At 42.1% G+C, this 15,796-nt stretch overlaps 1 protein-coding gene across 1 annotated transcript; it reads left to right on the top strand.

Moving 5' to 3' along the window:
• The first annotated feature begins 7,036 nt into the window (after positions 1 to 7,036).
• On the top strand, positions 7,037 to 15,681 carry IPP (intracisternal A particle-promoted polypeptide). The gene is made up of 8 exons (XM_054834061.1): positions 7,037 to 8,136; positions 8,250 to 8,681; positions 9,006 to 9,161; positions 9,923 to 10,090; positions 10,858 to 10,995; positions 11,299 to 11,421; positions 12,088 to 12,308; positions 13,251 to 15,681. Exons 1-8 carry the CDS (start codon positions 7,737 to 7,739, stop codon positions 13,473 to 13,475), a joined length of 1,863 nt encoding a protein of 620 aa, XP_054690036.1. The 5' UTR covers positions 7,037 to 7,736; the 3' UTR covers positions 13,476 to 15,681.
• The last annotated feature ends 115 nt before the right edge of the window (positions 15,682 to 15,796 follow it).

Genomic DNA, 15,796 nt, shown 5'->3' with positions numbered 1-15,796 from the left:
TGATTGCAGACATCCCCAGCTAATGCTGACCTGATTTGGTAAATGCTTGCTATATATCACAGCTCAAAAGCACATGCCCTGCTTCTGGACCCACGCTGGCCCAGACAACTGAGATGTCTCTGTATTTAGTGACACTAGACTCAACCAAGATCTTTATCAAAATGTCACAATGGTAGATCAAATGTTTTGTGAAATTTGTTGTGAAATATGTTCCCACACTAATCTGTAGGAAACAGACTTACAACCTTTATCACTAAATTAAATTGGATTTATCAACAAGATAATGTTGATAAAAATAAAAATTATTGCCAATTATTGACTTATTTACTACCTGGCTAAGTATTAGCTTTTGTACTGTGCTACTTGGGACTAGTGTCACGTTAACCATAACACAGCTAGTTGGGTCATCCTGCTTGCTCTATTTATTTAATTTTCTTTCCTTAAACATTCACACAATACTATGAGTCATCTGAAATTTCACTGAAATGCCAGGACTTATTACAAATGAGATCTCTCTTGACAGTTCTGTTAGAGCTCTTTAGTACAGGTTATCTGAGCCTGCTGCTTTAAAATTATTCATTTACTTATAATGATGAACCTCGTCTTTAATTACTTGCAGACTAAAAAGGATTTCATCATCCTTTTGTAATACAAATACCTTATCCAGCATGTATTTCAATACTAAGCATTATCAACAAAACTTCTCCACTGTATCTTGTGCCATTGCAAGGCTTTCTCCGTCAGGTTACTCAGCTGTTTTGCCTTCAGTTTAGTTGTGCCAGCCACAATTTCCTCTAGTACCTTTAGAGTCCTCACTCTATTTTTTTAGTTCATAATTCTCCATGGATATTGATTGCAATATAGCTTCCTTTTTAAAAAATAATAAGCATCAGTGATGATGACATTTTCAACTTCTGTTGCATTTTTCATGTGCAGGTTTCACTCAGAGCATTTTATAAACATTCTTTAATCTTCAAAATATACCTGAGAGGAAAATAAGTAGTGAGAAGCAAACTGAGTCAGTGGGAGAGAGTCAGTAAGAGTCTTATCTGATCATTGCAAGTATTGCAGAACTAGGACTAGCACAGACAAGTTCTGTTTCAGAGCCTTATTTCATGTTCCAAATGGAATTGTGCATTGTAAGGTGATCCTTGAACAAAAGTTATTATGCAAAAATTATAAAAGAGATTTTATGAAATAAAATATTGCAAAAACCTGAGCATCCAAAAAATAGAACAAGCTATTAAATAATGCATTTCCATGCACCTTGAAGGATAACGAAATTATAAAAATAATAATCGTTAGATTATTTAAGACAAATAATGTCAAAACAGGATAATTTCTCTTGCTGAGAAACAACGAGCCTGCAGAAAAAGGGAAAGCTGTAGATGAGATGTGGCTTTTTAAGGGTTTTGACAACATTTGCTGTAACATTCTGATAAGCAAACTGAGAAAACCAAAGTGCAAACGAAATCACCATAACATGGGTACACAACTGGTTAAAAAATATATTAAAATATTATTATGAGCATGTTGTCATTAATCTCAGACAAGTCTTCTGTTAGGAATCCTAAAGGGTCTGTTCTGATTCTAGTCAACATTTTTGTTTACTCAGACAATGAAGCAGAGATTTTGCAAGCAATTTGCAGGTCAAGATTAAAGTAAAAAGGATCTTTCTAACCAGAGAACTAGTCCAAGTCCCCAAAGGTAAAGAGTTCTGAAAAGGGAGATGAAAAATGCTTGCACTGAGGAAAGGTAAATCAAGGAAAACATTCAACCACAGAAATACATGGCAAGGGAACAGCAGACCTATGCCATTTACGGTTGAAATGTTACACTGTGGAAGTTTTAATCTTTTAACGCTTCAGTGTATGCAGAGCCCTGGATGTCCTGACTCACACAACAAGCAGATGCAGGACCTGTAAAAATCCTTCTAACAGTTACTCATGGAGTTTGTGACGTATCTATCTCACATTCCACTGAGGCGCTGCTTCTGGAATGACCCTACTGCACACACAGGCTGTGGAATGTGGTGGGTATCAGGCAGAGTTTAACTCTATCCATCTTCTCAATGAAATCAGCTCACAAGCTCTGTCAATGCAAGGGCAATACCTTCTAGGAGCGCAAACATGCTCCTGGTATGTATCTAATGACTATATAAAATAAAGGCAATAAGATTAGATGAATTTATGCACATTTTCTGGTTATATTTCTTCCTTTTTTCTGTTCAAAATGTTTGCATAACTAGGAGTTATTTAAAAAAATGTCGTATGCTCTAGACAGCTCATGAGTCTGTTGTGTGTTTGCTCTGCTTTATTATCCTAGAGAACACAATGATTTAGACAAGAGTTAAGTAAAGAGTCCAAAAAGCATTAGCATTTGGATTACACTTTGAAACATTGCCAAACTTTACTAATGGCAAGACTAAAAGTCCCACGTGCCTGAAGACTGATAATTCTCAAGCACAACTCATTTTTCCTTCTGGCAAAAAAAGACTTGCACCTTTGATAAAGTCACCGTAGCAAGCTGGTCTAGTTCAGTGTGAAGCTACAGGACAACTCTAGACAACAGTGGAAAAAAGAGCCAAGCTATTAAATCGATCATCTACTTCAGGTAAGTGTCAGGATACAGTGAGGATCAGACCCCAACAATCTGGCAGCTTTCAGCATCTCCAAGAAAAAGTTGCAGCGATCCCCTACTACTGAGATTTAACTTCTCAGAAAAATGAGGGGGCAAAGTCTCTCTGCTGCACAGTTTTGCTTCCCTTTAGCTACTTAAAAGCGTATCTCTCCTGCCTCTGTTTTGATCACTAACTGCTATCTGAGTCTTAGTATTCTTTTGGCCTCCTTCCTTGCAAATGCAGCAAGCTCTCTGTGGAGTTTGCCTTGGTTCCCCTCTCAGACAGCTGTGATTAATTCAATGTTCAAGCTCTTGAGTTAATTCTCTCATTAGATCACTTTCCTTCTTCATGGAATGATTATTCCCACAGGAGAAATGAGAAAGACTAAAACAATATTGTGCTAGTATCTGACACACTGCATCCAGGATGTTTATTTTAAATCAAATTGCCTGGAATTGCTCCAGATTTATGGCTTAAACACAAGAATCTTCTAACTGGTGGGGAACTGTAGCCATGCATGTTGCACAACATTCCCAGTTTCACTGGAATTCCTCCAAACTTCCTGCTAGGTAAGTGTACCCAGAACACAAACCTCTCCACACAAGTAGGTCAGATGACACAATGCTTTCATTGCTAGGGCATACTTTAAGACTGGAGAAGTTTTATATTTTTCCCCTTTTTATTACTTTTTTTCCTTTTTTTTATTACTTTTTATCATACACCAATCACCTTTCTACCCAACGTTATTGTGAAGGTGAAGCCTGGAACACAAAGCAGTGAAATAGTGCCAGTGCTCCTGAAATCACAAGCCATATCTGTTCATTACTCACTGGGAATGTCACATTCCATCTGGAGATTTGCAGCTCAGACATGCTCCCCACTTTTGCTGCCTGCCAAATTGCTCCCCCGGGTACAACTGGTCATTGGAGGACATTGCCCCACTCAGCTGGACTCCAGGACAGCCTGCTTCTCTGTACCTTCGGTGCAATGTGGATACTTGGGAGAGTTTCTGAACACCCAGTTCAAGAATGCTAAACTTGTCTGGACTGACAACTCTGATATCAGGCAGTTACCTTAACATCACCCTTACCTGAAGCCATATTACAGTGAAAGTGATAAAAATACTTAATTACAAATTCCAAAATAGACAAACAAGTTCACAAAGGCTTCTAAAGATGAGATGAGGTGAGATGAGACGAGGAGAACCATTCAGCATGGCACTTCAATGAGCTTTACAGTTTCCCTTAGCCATTGTTGTTCAGCTGACAAATGGACAGAGCCATCACCACCTTGCTGGTGACGCTTGTTTTCACACAAGCCCTATATTCTGGGGGTGCCTGTGGAGAAAGACCAACTTTGGGGACCCCTCCTGCTCTCCATCTTTGGGTCAATTCCAGTTCAGACCTCCACCCTACACACACACACACACACACAATCATTGAGATTCATTAACTCTCACAGGAATGAAGGTAATAGCTCTTGGGGCTGGCCCAAACCTGCTAAGAGAGTGTTCTCATGCCTAGCTTAAGTCTGGAAAATGTTATCTCACTGTGAAGCACAATGCCTTTACCCACTGAGATGAGAAACATTCAGACCCTGAAGAGAAGCTTCTTCATCCACTAAAGCTTATGTATCACATAAAAACATAAGCTGACAATAGGTTTAGGTATCTAATTAGAATCTAGTGCCTGTAGGTCATTAGAGACTTTTGACTGAGTAGACAACATGATAACCAGTCCCATTGGGGTGATAATGGATTAACCACCATTGTCTGAGAAATAACTTGAAAGTACCCAGGGACCCTCTTCTCTCCTCCATGTTGCATGAGTGTGGACTCCAGCAGCCTCTCTCATCTTACCCCTACTAGGGGTTGCAGACTCATGATGCAGCACATAACACCACCACTCCACTAAACTGTGCCTCAACAGAGACTGCTGATCTGCACCATTGCCTTGTGCATCCAGGGTAAATGGGACACCTGGGCAAATGTAAGCCTTAACAGAGAAAAGGTGTCTTGGAAGTATAAGAGATGTAGCTTAGTGCACTACAGATACTTCTAGTCCTTATAAACTCTTGGTGGCTCTGTATTTGTGCAATTGTGGCTTCCCTGGGAGAAGTTTGCGTTCAAGTCCTCATGAAACTTAGGGCAGTGGAGCAAAAATGGTTGGATCCTACGAAGGTTTTGTGACCTGGACACCAAAACACAAAGTAAGCTCATTTCCATTTTGGTGAGGCTGTCCAACACCTCTCATCTGACAGGTCCAGTGCATTAAAATGCAACTAGTAGCTACAGTGGGTAATTAGTAATTAAAATGGCAACTGACTGTACCACTGAAAGATTATAGCAGATGCCTTAGCACAGAGGACAAAGTGCAGAGATGCACTGCAGTTTGGAACAGAACGTGAAGATTTCATACCCGTTGAAACTGGGAGAGGAATTTGACCTGGCACATTCTGGTTGACTTTCATGGAACGTGGCTCCTTATTACAAAATACCCCATGGGGTTTGTCGTACCTACAAATAGTCAAGGCCTGAATTTCATGTCTCCTTTGCAAGAGAGAATTTTAGCAGCCAAGCATGGTAAGGATGCTGCTTGAATACTAAGTCAAAATGATCCCCAAAGCTATAGGTATAATGGGCAGGCTTCTGACTAAAGACAGAAAGATGAAACTGTGCTTTCAAATCAATTATTTTTATTTTAGGTTTTTGGTTTGGGTGTTTTTTGTGGTTGGTTAGGGGTTTTGGGGGGGGGGGGTTCTGAGTCTAAAAGGCTTCCATCTTTATGGAGTTCAGGGGAAAAAAAAAAGAAAAAAGAAAAATACCCACTTAGATATAACTACAACACATGCAACACCTTTTAGGCACTCATTTTTGTTGCATGTTCAAATGTATCGTCTTGTAGTAACAGCACCATCTGCAGGATTTGAGAGAGGGAGCACAGACACATTACTCAGCAGATTATCTTCCAGGCATCTGGAAAGGTTTTCCTGAGAAGCCTTCAGCTAGGGAAATCTGAGCAGCCATGGGCCTCTGTAGGATAACACAGGGAGGACTACAATGCTTCGTGGTGCTCTGGCACAGCACAGGGTTTTTTCAAGAGAAAGCCTGAATACCTTGTTTGTGAGGTTCTTCTCACTGAGGGGTTACGGTAGTGTGACAGCAGCACTTCTGTGCAGGCATGAGCAGTGGGACACGTTGAGGAGCACAGGGCATGCCTTTTTTGTCGCCCGTCCTATATATCAGTCAGCTGGCTTATTGGCAAATATTTTAGGAGCCTATTAAATTAAAATTGAAGACATTTTTAATTCCTTCGCTGCAATGACTGTCATTCTTGGTGTTAGTTAATCAAAAGGCCCCTCATTACAGTGCAATTTCACACTGTCAAATGTACTTTTGGACTTACTGCTGAAAATCTACAGCTTGCTTTGGGAGATGCACAATAGTATATGGGAGCATTAGCTCGTCTTGTACAGATTCTGCGTGGTTACAAAAGAAACGTGCTGAAGCAGTGCCCTCTTCTGGAGGCAGAACCATTCAACCACATTAATACAGTACAGGACAGACCTTCAGGGCAAAATTAGCAGTCTCAGCAATGCTATTTTGTGTCTGTAAATTTGGCGCTATGGTGTGAAATCCTAGTACTGGCCAAGTGTCTAACAGCTGACATCAGCCAGCAACTGAGCCACTGGCATTTAGGAGAATTCTAAGCCTTTTACTCACAGGCCACTTCCGATGAATAAAATGTCAGTGCAAGAGGGGTCTGGTTTCTTTTACTGATTCATCAATGAAAGAAAAATCTCAGCGCATTTATTAGCCTAGCTTAAAATTTATACCACATTATATCAGCATGCATCCAACTGTGTGTGCTTCCAGAAACCTTATTTTTCTATCTAGATCTATATTTTCTATGGGTATTTTTTTAAGACCAGCTTGAAAGGTACTTTTACCCCTCTACTGTCAAGAATGAAACACTGATGAATGGAGAAACCAACAGCCCCCAGAGAGCAGCACAATTCAGATTCCTTCTAGAAGCACATTTAAAAGTTATTACAATGAAACACAGAATTGTGAGAAAAGCCTGAGGGGCCATGACCGTTGTAACTGTAAGCAGACATGTTTTTCTTTCCCAGTCTCACAGTAAATAGATATGGAAATGTTCCAAGACGCTCTTTGATTGCTTTTTTGCTTTGGGTGCATGTCATGTTGCTGGAACAGTTGCGGAAAACTCAGGAGGGATGCTTTTCTCTCAGAATCAGTGCCAGCTCTGCCAGACCCAGTGACTACGTGCATGTAACTCAGTATGTGATGCTCATCCCTCGGTCAGTGCTCAGGCATGCACTGACTCAGTGAATTATACAAAGATGGAAGCATGCCATGCCTCAGGATCGGTGCTGACCTCAGCGGCCCACATGGTACTGCTACAGGGCACTATGATGAAACATCTCTGCTGGAATGAAGAGGAAGGCCCAAACGTGGCATGACAGTATAGAGGAAGGGCGTGCGTGGGCTGGCTGTCTCTGGTCAGTCTGGCTCTGATGCCACAGACCTGAGCTAATGACAGGCAGCTCCCCTGCCCCCCATCTCTGGGGTTCCCCCAGGCAGATGGCAGCTGTGGTCTCTGCCCAACACTGCCATGTTTCTCTCTTACAAGCACAGATTAAAGTAGCTAGGAATCCAGTTTGCAAAAGCATGCCTGAAGGGAATATGACTGAGGGACAGACATTGTGAAGGCAATGAATAAACTGCCAGCATGTATGCTGTTCACCAATTACCTCAGCACCAAACACGGTGAGTGAACCCTCAGAGGACCAGCTTTAACCACGGACAAGAAAGCTCCTCACAGAGCTGGCAGCGAGCTCATGGTGCGGTGGCCAGAGGTGCCTGTGGGGATGAACAGGCTCCGTAGGGCCAAGTGACCAGGCAAGCACATAGACAAAGGATCAGACAGACATACCACAACCAAGGCAGATCCACCTCCTACACCCGCTGAGGGAAAAGGGCACTGAGCACACAGGACACCTCAGCAGACGCTGTTTTACGAAGCCCGCAGCCCCCAGTCAAACCCGCCTCAGTTGGGCGAGCTCGCCCCCCCGCGAACGGCTGCCCCCCGCGCGCATGCGCCACGGGCGGGTAGAGCTGGGCGCCGCGGTGCGCATGCGTCAGCGCTGCCCCTCAGAGCGGCAGCGCGGGGGGGCGAGGGTAGGTGTCGCCACCTTGGGGAGCGCTATGGCGTGCGCCGCGGCGGCGAAGAGCGGCGGGAGCTCCTTCTCCGACCGGCACGCCCGCCTCCTCCTGGCCCAGATCAACCGGTTGTGGGCCGGGCAGAGCTTCTGCGACGTGCGGCTGGAGGTGGGCCCTGAGGCGTTCGCCGTCCATCGCCTGGTGTTGGCGGCCAGCAGCCCTTACTTCGCGGCGCTCTTCGCGGGCGGCATGAAGGAATCCGGTCGGGATGTGATACGGATCGCGGGCGTCGAGGCGGACACCTTCCACACGCTCCTCGATTTCATCTACACAGGTAGCGGCTGACGGGGGGTGGCGGGGACGAGTGCCCGACGGCCGGGCCGGGGTGGCGGTTGCCCGACGGCCACGACCTCGAGCGGAGCCCCGCTGTCGTGTGCGTCCCCGCAGGGGTGGTGAGCATCGGGGAGCACAACGTGCAGGAGCTGATCGTCGCCGCCGACATGCTGCAGCTCACCGAGGTGGTGGAGCTCTGCTGCGAGTTCCTGAAGGGGCAGATCGATCCGCTGAACTGCATCGGCCTCTTCCAGTTCTCCGAGCAGATCGCCTGTCACGACTTGATGGAGTTCACCGAGAGCTACATCCACGGGCACTTCCTGGAGGTACAGAGAGGGGAGGAGTTCCTGGCGCTGACAAAAGAGCAGCTGATTAAGATCTTGCGAAGTGAGGACCTAAGTATCGAGGACGAGTACCAGGTTTTCATAGCGGCAATGCAATGGATTTTGAAGGATGTGGGGAAAAGAAAGAAATACGTCGTAGAAGTACTGGAGCCTGTTCGATTCCCTCTGCTACCAGCACAAAGGCTACTAAAATACATAGAAAGTAAGTGAAAGAAGGGAAGAAACAATATCAGATGTTTGGATTTGGGTGATTGTTGTGTCATTCAGAGTTACTGGATTTGGTGGACTTTTTTTTTTTAAATTGGTAGCATGATGATTGAAAAGATTTACTCTCCCCAAACAAATTCTACTTTTTAACAAATGAACACAGCTTACTTTAAAAATATGCTTTTGAAAAAGTCTTATGAAAGTAGGCAATCTTGTTTTGCCTACTGTTTTAGGAGAAGCTAGTACCTTTTCTACAACTGAGTTACTTATTGTCTGTAATTTTTCACTGTGCCTTTTTTCATCTGCTTTATTTCTCAAGGTATTCCAGATTTCAGCCTTCGGGTGGCCTTGCAAACTCTGTTGAAAGAATATTGTGAAGTCTGTAAATCTCCCAAAGAGAACAAGGTCAGCAGTTTTCTGCAAGCTTCTAAAGGTCGTCCCCGGAAGAAAGCCAGGAAGTACCTTTATGCAGTAGGTTAGAATGTGGCTGTTTGAACCTTGTAAAACAAATGATGTAGTAGTATCTCGTATTACAGTGCTGAGGGAGATTCTGAATTTTTTTTTAAATCAAAAGATATAAAAATAGCAAAATATTTCATCTGGCTGAGTTACCACGTTAGCTGCTTTCTGCTTAGAATTGCACAGAAGTCCAGCGTGCACATTTCTTGTCAGTGCGACATGGCATTCAAAGGCTAGGTTTACCTTTTAGAAATTATTTGCCTTGGGTGGGAAGCTGCAAGTCAGCGGAGGATTTGCCCAGGGTTCGCTGCTGGAATGGTGTTTGCAAATTCACTGCACACCTTGTTCTTCTGAAGGTTGAAATTTTCTCTGTCCAGGATACTTTGGTTCATGTGACGGGATACTTGAGATATAGCAAGTTTTCAGCAAAGCTGCAGCTTTGTATTGGTAGGGAATGCTCTTGTTTCACCCTGTGGGAAGTAATACCAACTTCAGATAGTAAAGGCTGTTGAGTGGCCTCTGTGTTTTACTAAGAACACAAATGGTGATATTTGTAGTGTTGTGGTGAGGTGGTCAGCTCAGGCAGAAGTTACATGACCCTCAAGGCGACCATTCTTCCTTGTGTGCTGGAGAAACAATGCTACTTGGGAAAAGCCCAGTTCCTACTAAAAGTGGCTAATGGCTGTTACTGTAATTTTTTTGATTGGTTTAGATATAGGAGCATGGGGATGAGCAAGAAGCTATTACTCAGCCACGATCTTTCCACTTACTTTGTAGGTGGATACACCCGACTGCAGGGAGGACGCTGGAGTGACAGTAGAGCCCTCAGCTGTGTGGAGCGATTTGACACCTTCAGCCACTACTGGACCACAGTGTCCTCTCTCCACCAGGCCCGGAGTGGGCTCGGTGTGGCTGTGGTGGGAGGAATGATCTATGCCATTGGAGGTAACAGCTGAAACATGCTTTCTTTGCTACAGGGATACTAGAGAACTCATGGATGGAGATTTTTTAAATTATTCTTCCTGTAAGGGGCTCTGAGGAGCCCGACAGTAGATAATACAACTTTAAGACATAGTGACAATTGAATTGGCGTTACTTGGTTCTCTACCATCATTTTTACTAAGCTGCTCTCACCTCATGGTATAGCAGCTCAGAGGTAAGCATATGGACATGTGCAGGTACGCTAAGAGATGTTGGATATTCTGCGGACTTCGTGTACCACCACTAATAGCAATTCTTTTCTCACTTGTAGTCTAGCAGAAGCCCATAGCATGAAAGGTGGTAGTACAGGACAGGCCACTTGTGGTCTGCCTACCTGGAAGGGTTTGTTATGTATGTTTGCATAAGGATGTGATGAGTAGCTCTACCAGCCCATCATTAAAGAATGCATATGTATACTGTTTTTGCCACCACAGAACACATTCTTTGGCCTTGAAAACTTTGAAAGTTGTACTGCGGAGTAGAAAGTGTGTAGCATTGTGGGTGTTCACCTCTCTGATGTTTTCAGTAATGTTTCAGGGAACTGTTGATGAAAGCTGTTCCTAGTGATGATTCAGTTCTAGGTATAAACTAAGCTTTTGCAATTTGGCTAGCTGAAAGAAAGAGCTTTTATTCAAATATTGTCCGTCCTGGAAGGAGTTGAAGAATGCTTCTATGTCTGCAGTGCAAAACATTGTGTTTCCCCTGTCTCTGTTCTTGCTCTTATTATGCAGGTGAGGACAACTCGATGATTTTTGACTGTACTGAGTGTTATGATCCTGTTACTAAGCAGTGGACCACTGTGGCTTCAATGAACCATCCCCGTTCTGGACTAGGAGTGTGCACGTGCTATGGTGCTATCTATGCTTTGGGTAAGTTAATTTTAAAGGTGTTAATTCATGGTACTTGTAAATTGATTTGATCTTAAATATTACATCTTGGATGTTGCAAATTTGCAAACTTAGGTTTTTCAAAACAGCGGTTTACATGAGCATTAGCATACCACATCTTTGTGGATTAGTTATTGTTCAGTTATAACTTATTTCCATTGTAGATGGATGCATGCTGGTTTCAGAATTTGTCTGTCCTGGAACAGTGTACCATATGTCTAAAAATGCAGCTAACATACAGCTTCATGCCGTTAAACTGTTTCCTGTGTTTGCTGTTGTTTGCAGGAGGTTGGGTTGGAGCAGAGATTGGCAACACAATTGAAAGATTTGATCCTGAAGAAAATAGTTGGGATGTGGTGGGAACCATGGCTGTGCCCCGTTACTACTTTGGGTGTTGTGAAATGCAAGGTAAATATTGTTAAGTTTGCATCCATAAACAGTTGGATTTTGAAGTTTTATGTTTCAGTCATGAATTTTTACCTTTGTCTTGTACTGTGCTGTCAGTTGAACAAACTTGTCTTGCTTATGTGTCCTTCTAGTACCATATTTTTAATTCTACAGAACTCAAAGACTATAAAGTTCTGTCTTCTGCCTTTTATCTCATGAAAACAGTTTTTATGTGGCTTCTATATGGTTATCCAGCTAGTCTTTAACAGTTGATTGTCTTTCCTGATACTGCTTTTATTTACCTCCCATATTTGGGTTTCTGTGTGTTTTTGTGACAATCTGAAGAGTTGCCACCGATTATTTTAAGACAGACATGTCTAAAGACTTGATCTATAAATGTGCTTAGTAAGCATTTGATCCAGGCCTGGTGAGCAGTTGCAGTGCAGTCTTCTGAATTCTCTTTGCTGCACTTGATTAATTAGTGCTTTCATCAGAGCTTCTAGTGCTTTTGAGCCTCAAGTTACTCATTTGAAAGCTTTGCGTATCCTGCTACTGGACAAATGGAGGACTTCTCTTTGGCATTCTTAAACCATCTTAATGTCAGGCTGAAACTTGTATTGTGACAAACATTTTCTTTCAAATCTTTGTATTATGAAACCTAAAAGAGGACAAACTCTGTTTCTACAGGTTTGATTTATGTTGTTGGTGGTATCAGCAATGAAGGAGCAGAGCTACGTTCTGTTGAAGTCTATGACCCAATATCTAAACGCTGGTCTGAGCTTGCTCCAATGGGCACCCGAAGAGCGTATCTTGGTGTAGCTGCTCTCAACGATTGTATCTATGCTGTGGGAGGCTGGAATGAATCTCAGGATGCACTTGCTACTGTCGAAAGATACTCCTTTGAAGAGGTATGGTAGAGTCCCTATCTTTCATAAATGTAGGTGGCGTCAGCTTTGTGTAAGATGCTATAAAGGTACCCTGCTTCCTCCTTTAAAAAGAAAAAAACTTGGAAATTCCATTTCCTTTTCACTACTGGCTGGTAATCTGAGTGAAACAAAGCTTCAGTGACCTCAGGGTCTCTCTGTCCTAACCAGTCTGTAGAATCTTGCTATCTTAGTGGACTGTTTACAAAGATTGTATGCATGCTTTTGGGAAACGGAAAGCTAACCAATACTGATGATGCATAGAGATACTGTAGTTTGGTAAATACTTGTTAGGGTTAAGATGGGGGGTAGATTCCCCCTCTGCAACAGAATGGTCAATAATCCGACAAGAGAGAAAAAAATCCCTGAAGAACTAGGAGTTGCCCTTTGTTGCAAAAGTTGAAGATCTTTCTTCTGCAACAAAATGTAGTGGTGTTTCAGCATGACTAGAAAAATCACTTTGAACATTTAAGCTTTTGAATAAAATAAGAAATTATTCCTGACTATTATTGCTCATGTTTACATGATGCTCTTTGGAACAGTAGCTAGTGTTAAAAGCAGAGCGTAATCCAGTGTGGCTTTCTGTTTTTCTTTTGGAAGTGAATCTAGTTTTCCTTACTTCGCACCTCAAACTGTGTACCATTCTATTTTGGAGACAGACTGCGTCTTTAGTGACTGAAGAAAGGGAGGGTTGTTGTGTACGTGATCTGTTCTTTAGTGACTAGCATGATTTTGACCACTTGTGAAAGTGGTCTTGTTGCAGTCTTGATAAGCCTCCTGATACTGTACACATACCATATTTGAACCTGTGAAGTGCATGCATAGTGTTCTTTGTATATGTTTCAGACTTTAAGCTTTAAAAGTTACTTCTGTCAGAATTGGGGCTTACCCTAAAACTACTTGCGGACTCTTTCACTTTCTCATTAGGAAAAGTGGGTTGAAGTTGCACCAATGAAGATACCAAGAGCTGGTGTCTGCGTTGTGGCTGTGAATGGATTTCTTTATGCCTCAGGAGGCCGAGCTCCCAGTCATGATTTTGCTGCTCCAGTAACCTCTGACTCTGTTGAAGTTTATAACCCTCATATGGACAGTTGGACTGAAATTGCCAATATGATCACTAGCCGCTGCGAAGGAGGTGTAGCTGTGCTGTAAAACACAAAGAAAACTCATTCAAGGAATGAGTAAATCTGTCTCCTCAGATTTCTGGTTTTGTTGGCCAGACATCTCTTCTAACACAGGAGCTTCAGCAGAGACAGTGGAGAATTAGATCAGAGGGCTTTTCCTGAGCAAAAGGAAATAATAAAACTCTTGCCCTTCAGAGTAAATTGGTTTATCCGATGTCTGTCTCAGGAAGTATTCTGTTAAGAGTAGGAATGCCTCTTATGACTGGATTAAGCTCACTGAAATAAATGGCGAATTTGCCCTATAAAATCTGGAGAAATCATTCCAGCACATTAGAGACATTAATGACGTTGTTAACTCTCTAAGGTGCACCAAAGCTAGCATCTTTAGCTGGCCTGACAATCTGGAAGGAGGCTACTATAGACAGCTTGGAGTTATCTGTAGATAAGAGCAGGTGGTTAGCATTAGTTGTCCTTTTCCAGTGGAAAACAAGGAACAAAACATAACAGATGGGGAAGACTTGGCATCTCTACTTATGACCTTGATGCATTTGAGCGTCTTTTCTGCTGCTGGACATGACAGGCATTAAATATGAATTGGATATTTACCTTCTGGCCACCCCACCAACTTGGATTGTGAGTGGCTGAGAATTTACTGTTCTGGAAGATTCTCACAGTTCTAATAATGTCATTCCACTTCAGCACAGGCTTTTTCTTCTCAGTGGTATCAGTGATGACAGAGCTTCTTTTTGTGCAAGCTGTGATGAATTTTAAATGGAAATGCTATTCACTAGATTAGCTGTTCTGTTTAGGACTGCTTTTAGTATAAAAATACAGGGAAAGCCTTTTGCCCTTTTTTTTTTCCTTAGTTAAAAGTGTTTTTACCCTGTGTGACACATGCTGAGATTTGGCATTGGAATACATGCTATTCTACAAGGTACACACATTCACCTTGCTACATCTTGTGTCCTGCCTCTTCCAAATTTGAGTGGACGGAGCTTTTTGTGATAGAATCAGCTGCGTTCAGCATTAAAGCGATGCTATTAGTGTGTTTTGTCTTAAGGAGTTTGTATTTAGTTTGGATACACTTAGTAGAACAATACTACTAGGAGTTTGGAGTTATTTCTTGATTCATTTAATTAATATACTTGAAGTTGCTTTTTGCACAATATGATTGCATTTTCTGCACAGCTGTGGATGATTTAGATGGAGTCTGAAGTAAGGCTGCTTGAACTTTGATAGACAGTGTTATTCTAGAACACAAAACCACAACTGGAATGTCACAAAACAGGAAGCCTACACTGTGTAGACAAAGGAGCATTCATGCTGTCTAGGTCAGTGTCTCCTGTGTAAAATTAACAAATTAATACATGAATAAAAGCCTCCAAGGTGAATGTTGTAGCTACCTTAAGAATCTAGGTCTTACATCCTAACATAGGGCTGGGAGATTGCCAGGCTAAAACATGCTAGACGATGGAGCATCTGTTTCTCTGATCATTCTATAATCTTGCGTGTGTTTTTACTTCAAAAGGATTTCTTACATGTGTGAACTACTGTCTATTCTGTCAGGTTTTTCCCAAGTTTAAGCTTGTTTTAAACAGTTTTTCATAATAAAATTCATTTTCAGAACTGACTGTGGAATGCTCTTGAATAGGTTGCTTTCCTACCATGAGTTGTATCACTGCCACGTTCTTTTTTTTCTTTTCTTTTTCTCTTTTTTTTCTGGAAGTCCTATTTCTCAATAGGTTATAAATGTTGAATATTTGAAAGGTGCAAGTAACACACTTCTGTAGTAAAATACTCAAATATTTCTCTTCTCAATGTAAAATTACTCTGACTTCTTGGAAGTCTGGCTGCATTGCCAGCTCTGCACAGCCCTCCCTGGGATCAAATGATAGGTAATATTTCTTAGGCTGTCTTTGTATTTCAGGATCCCTGTGAACCATTTGAGAAACGTTACATTAGCTCTATTTTATTAGTTTGGGAACTATGAGTTCACTTCTGATCCCTGCCTGTAAACTTTACAATTTAGTCTGCTGTTGTATGAAGTTACTTTCTTGTTTTTGTAGCCAATTCTGTCATGTTTGAATGAAACTCTGAAGTTGTTTGATTCTGATCTCTGATACTCAGCACCTCTTTCCCTGAATCAAGCCAAAGGCAGTACTCTCCTCCAGACCCATTTTAAAAAATGCCATGTCTAAGTATGAAAGAATAAAAGAACTGTTTTCATTCACAAACTCAATTTTACTCTCTTTATATTCAGAGAGCACTGAAATACATTGCTGTTTCAGAGGTATTATGCTGTTAACGTGTAAAGGTTAGCAAGTTACAAAAACAAGGCTCACACACATA

This window comes from Grus americana, chromosome 8 (genome assembly GCF_028858705.1).
Source record: "Grus americana isolate bGruAme1 chromosome 8, bGruAme1.mat, whole genome shotgun sequence".
Lineage (NCBI taxonomy): Eukaryota > Metazoa > Chordata > Aves > Gruiformes > Gruidae > Grus > Grus americana.
The sequence above is the reverse complement of the archived record's forward strand: the minus strand, read 5'-3'. Positions and strand labels throughout refer to the sequence as shown.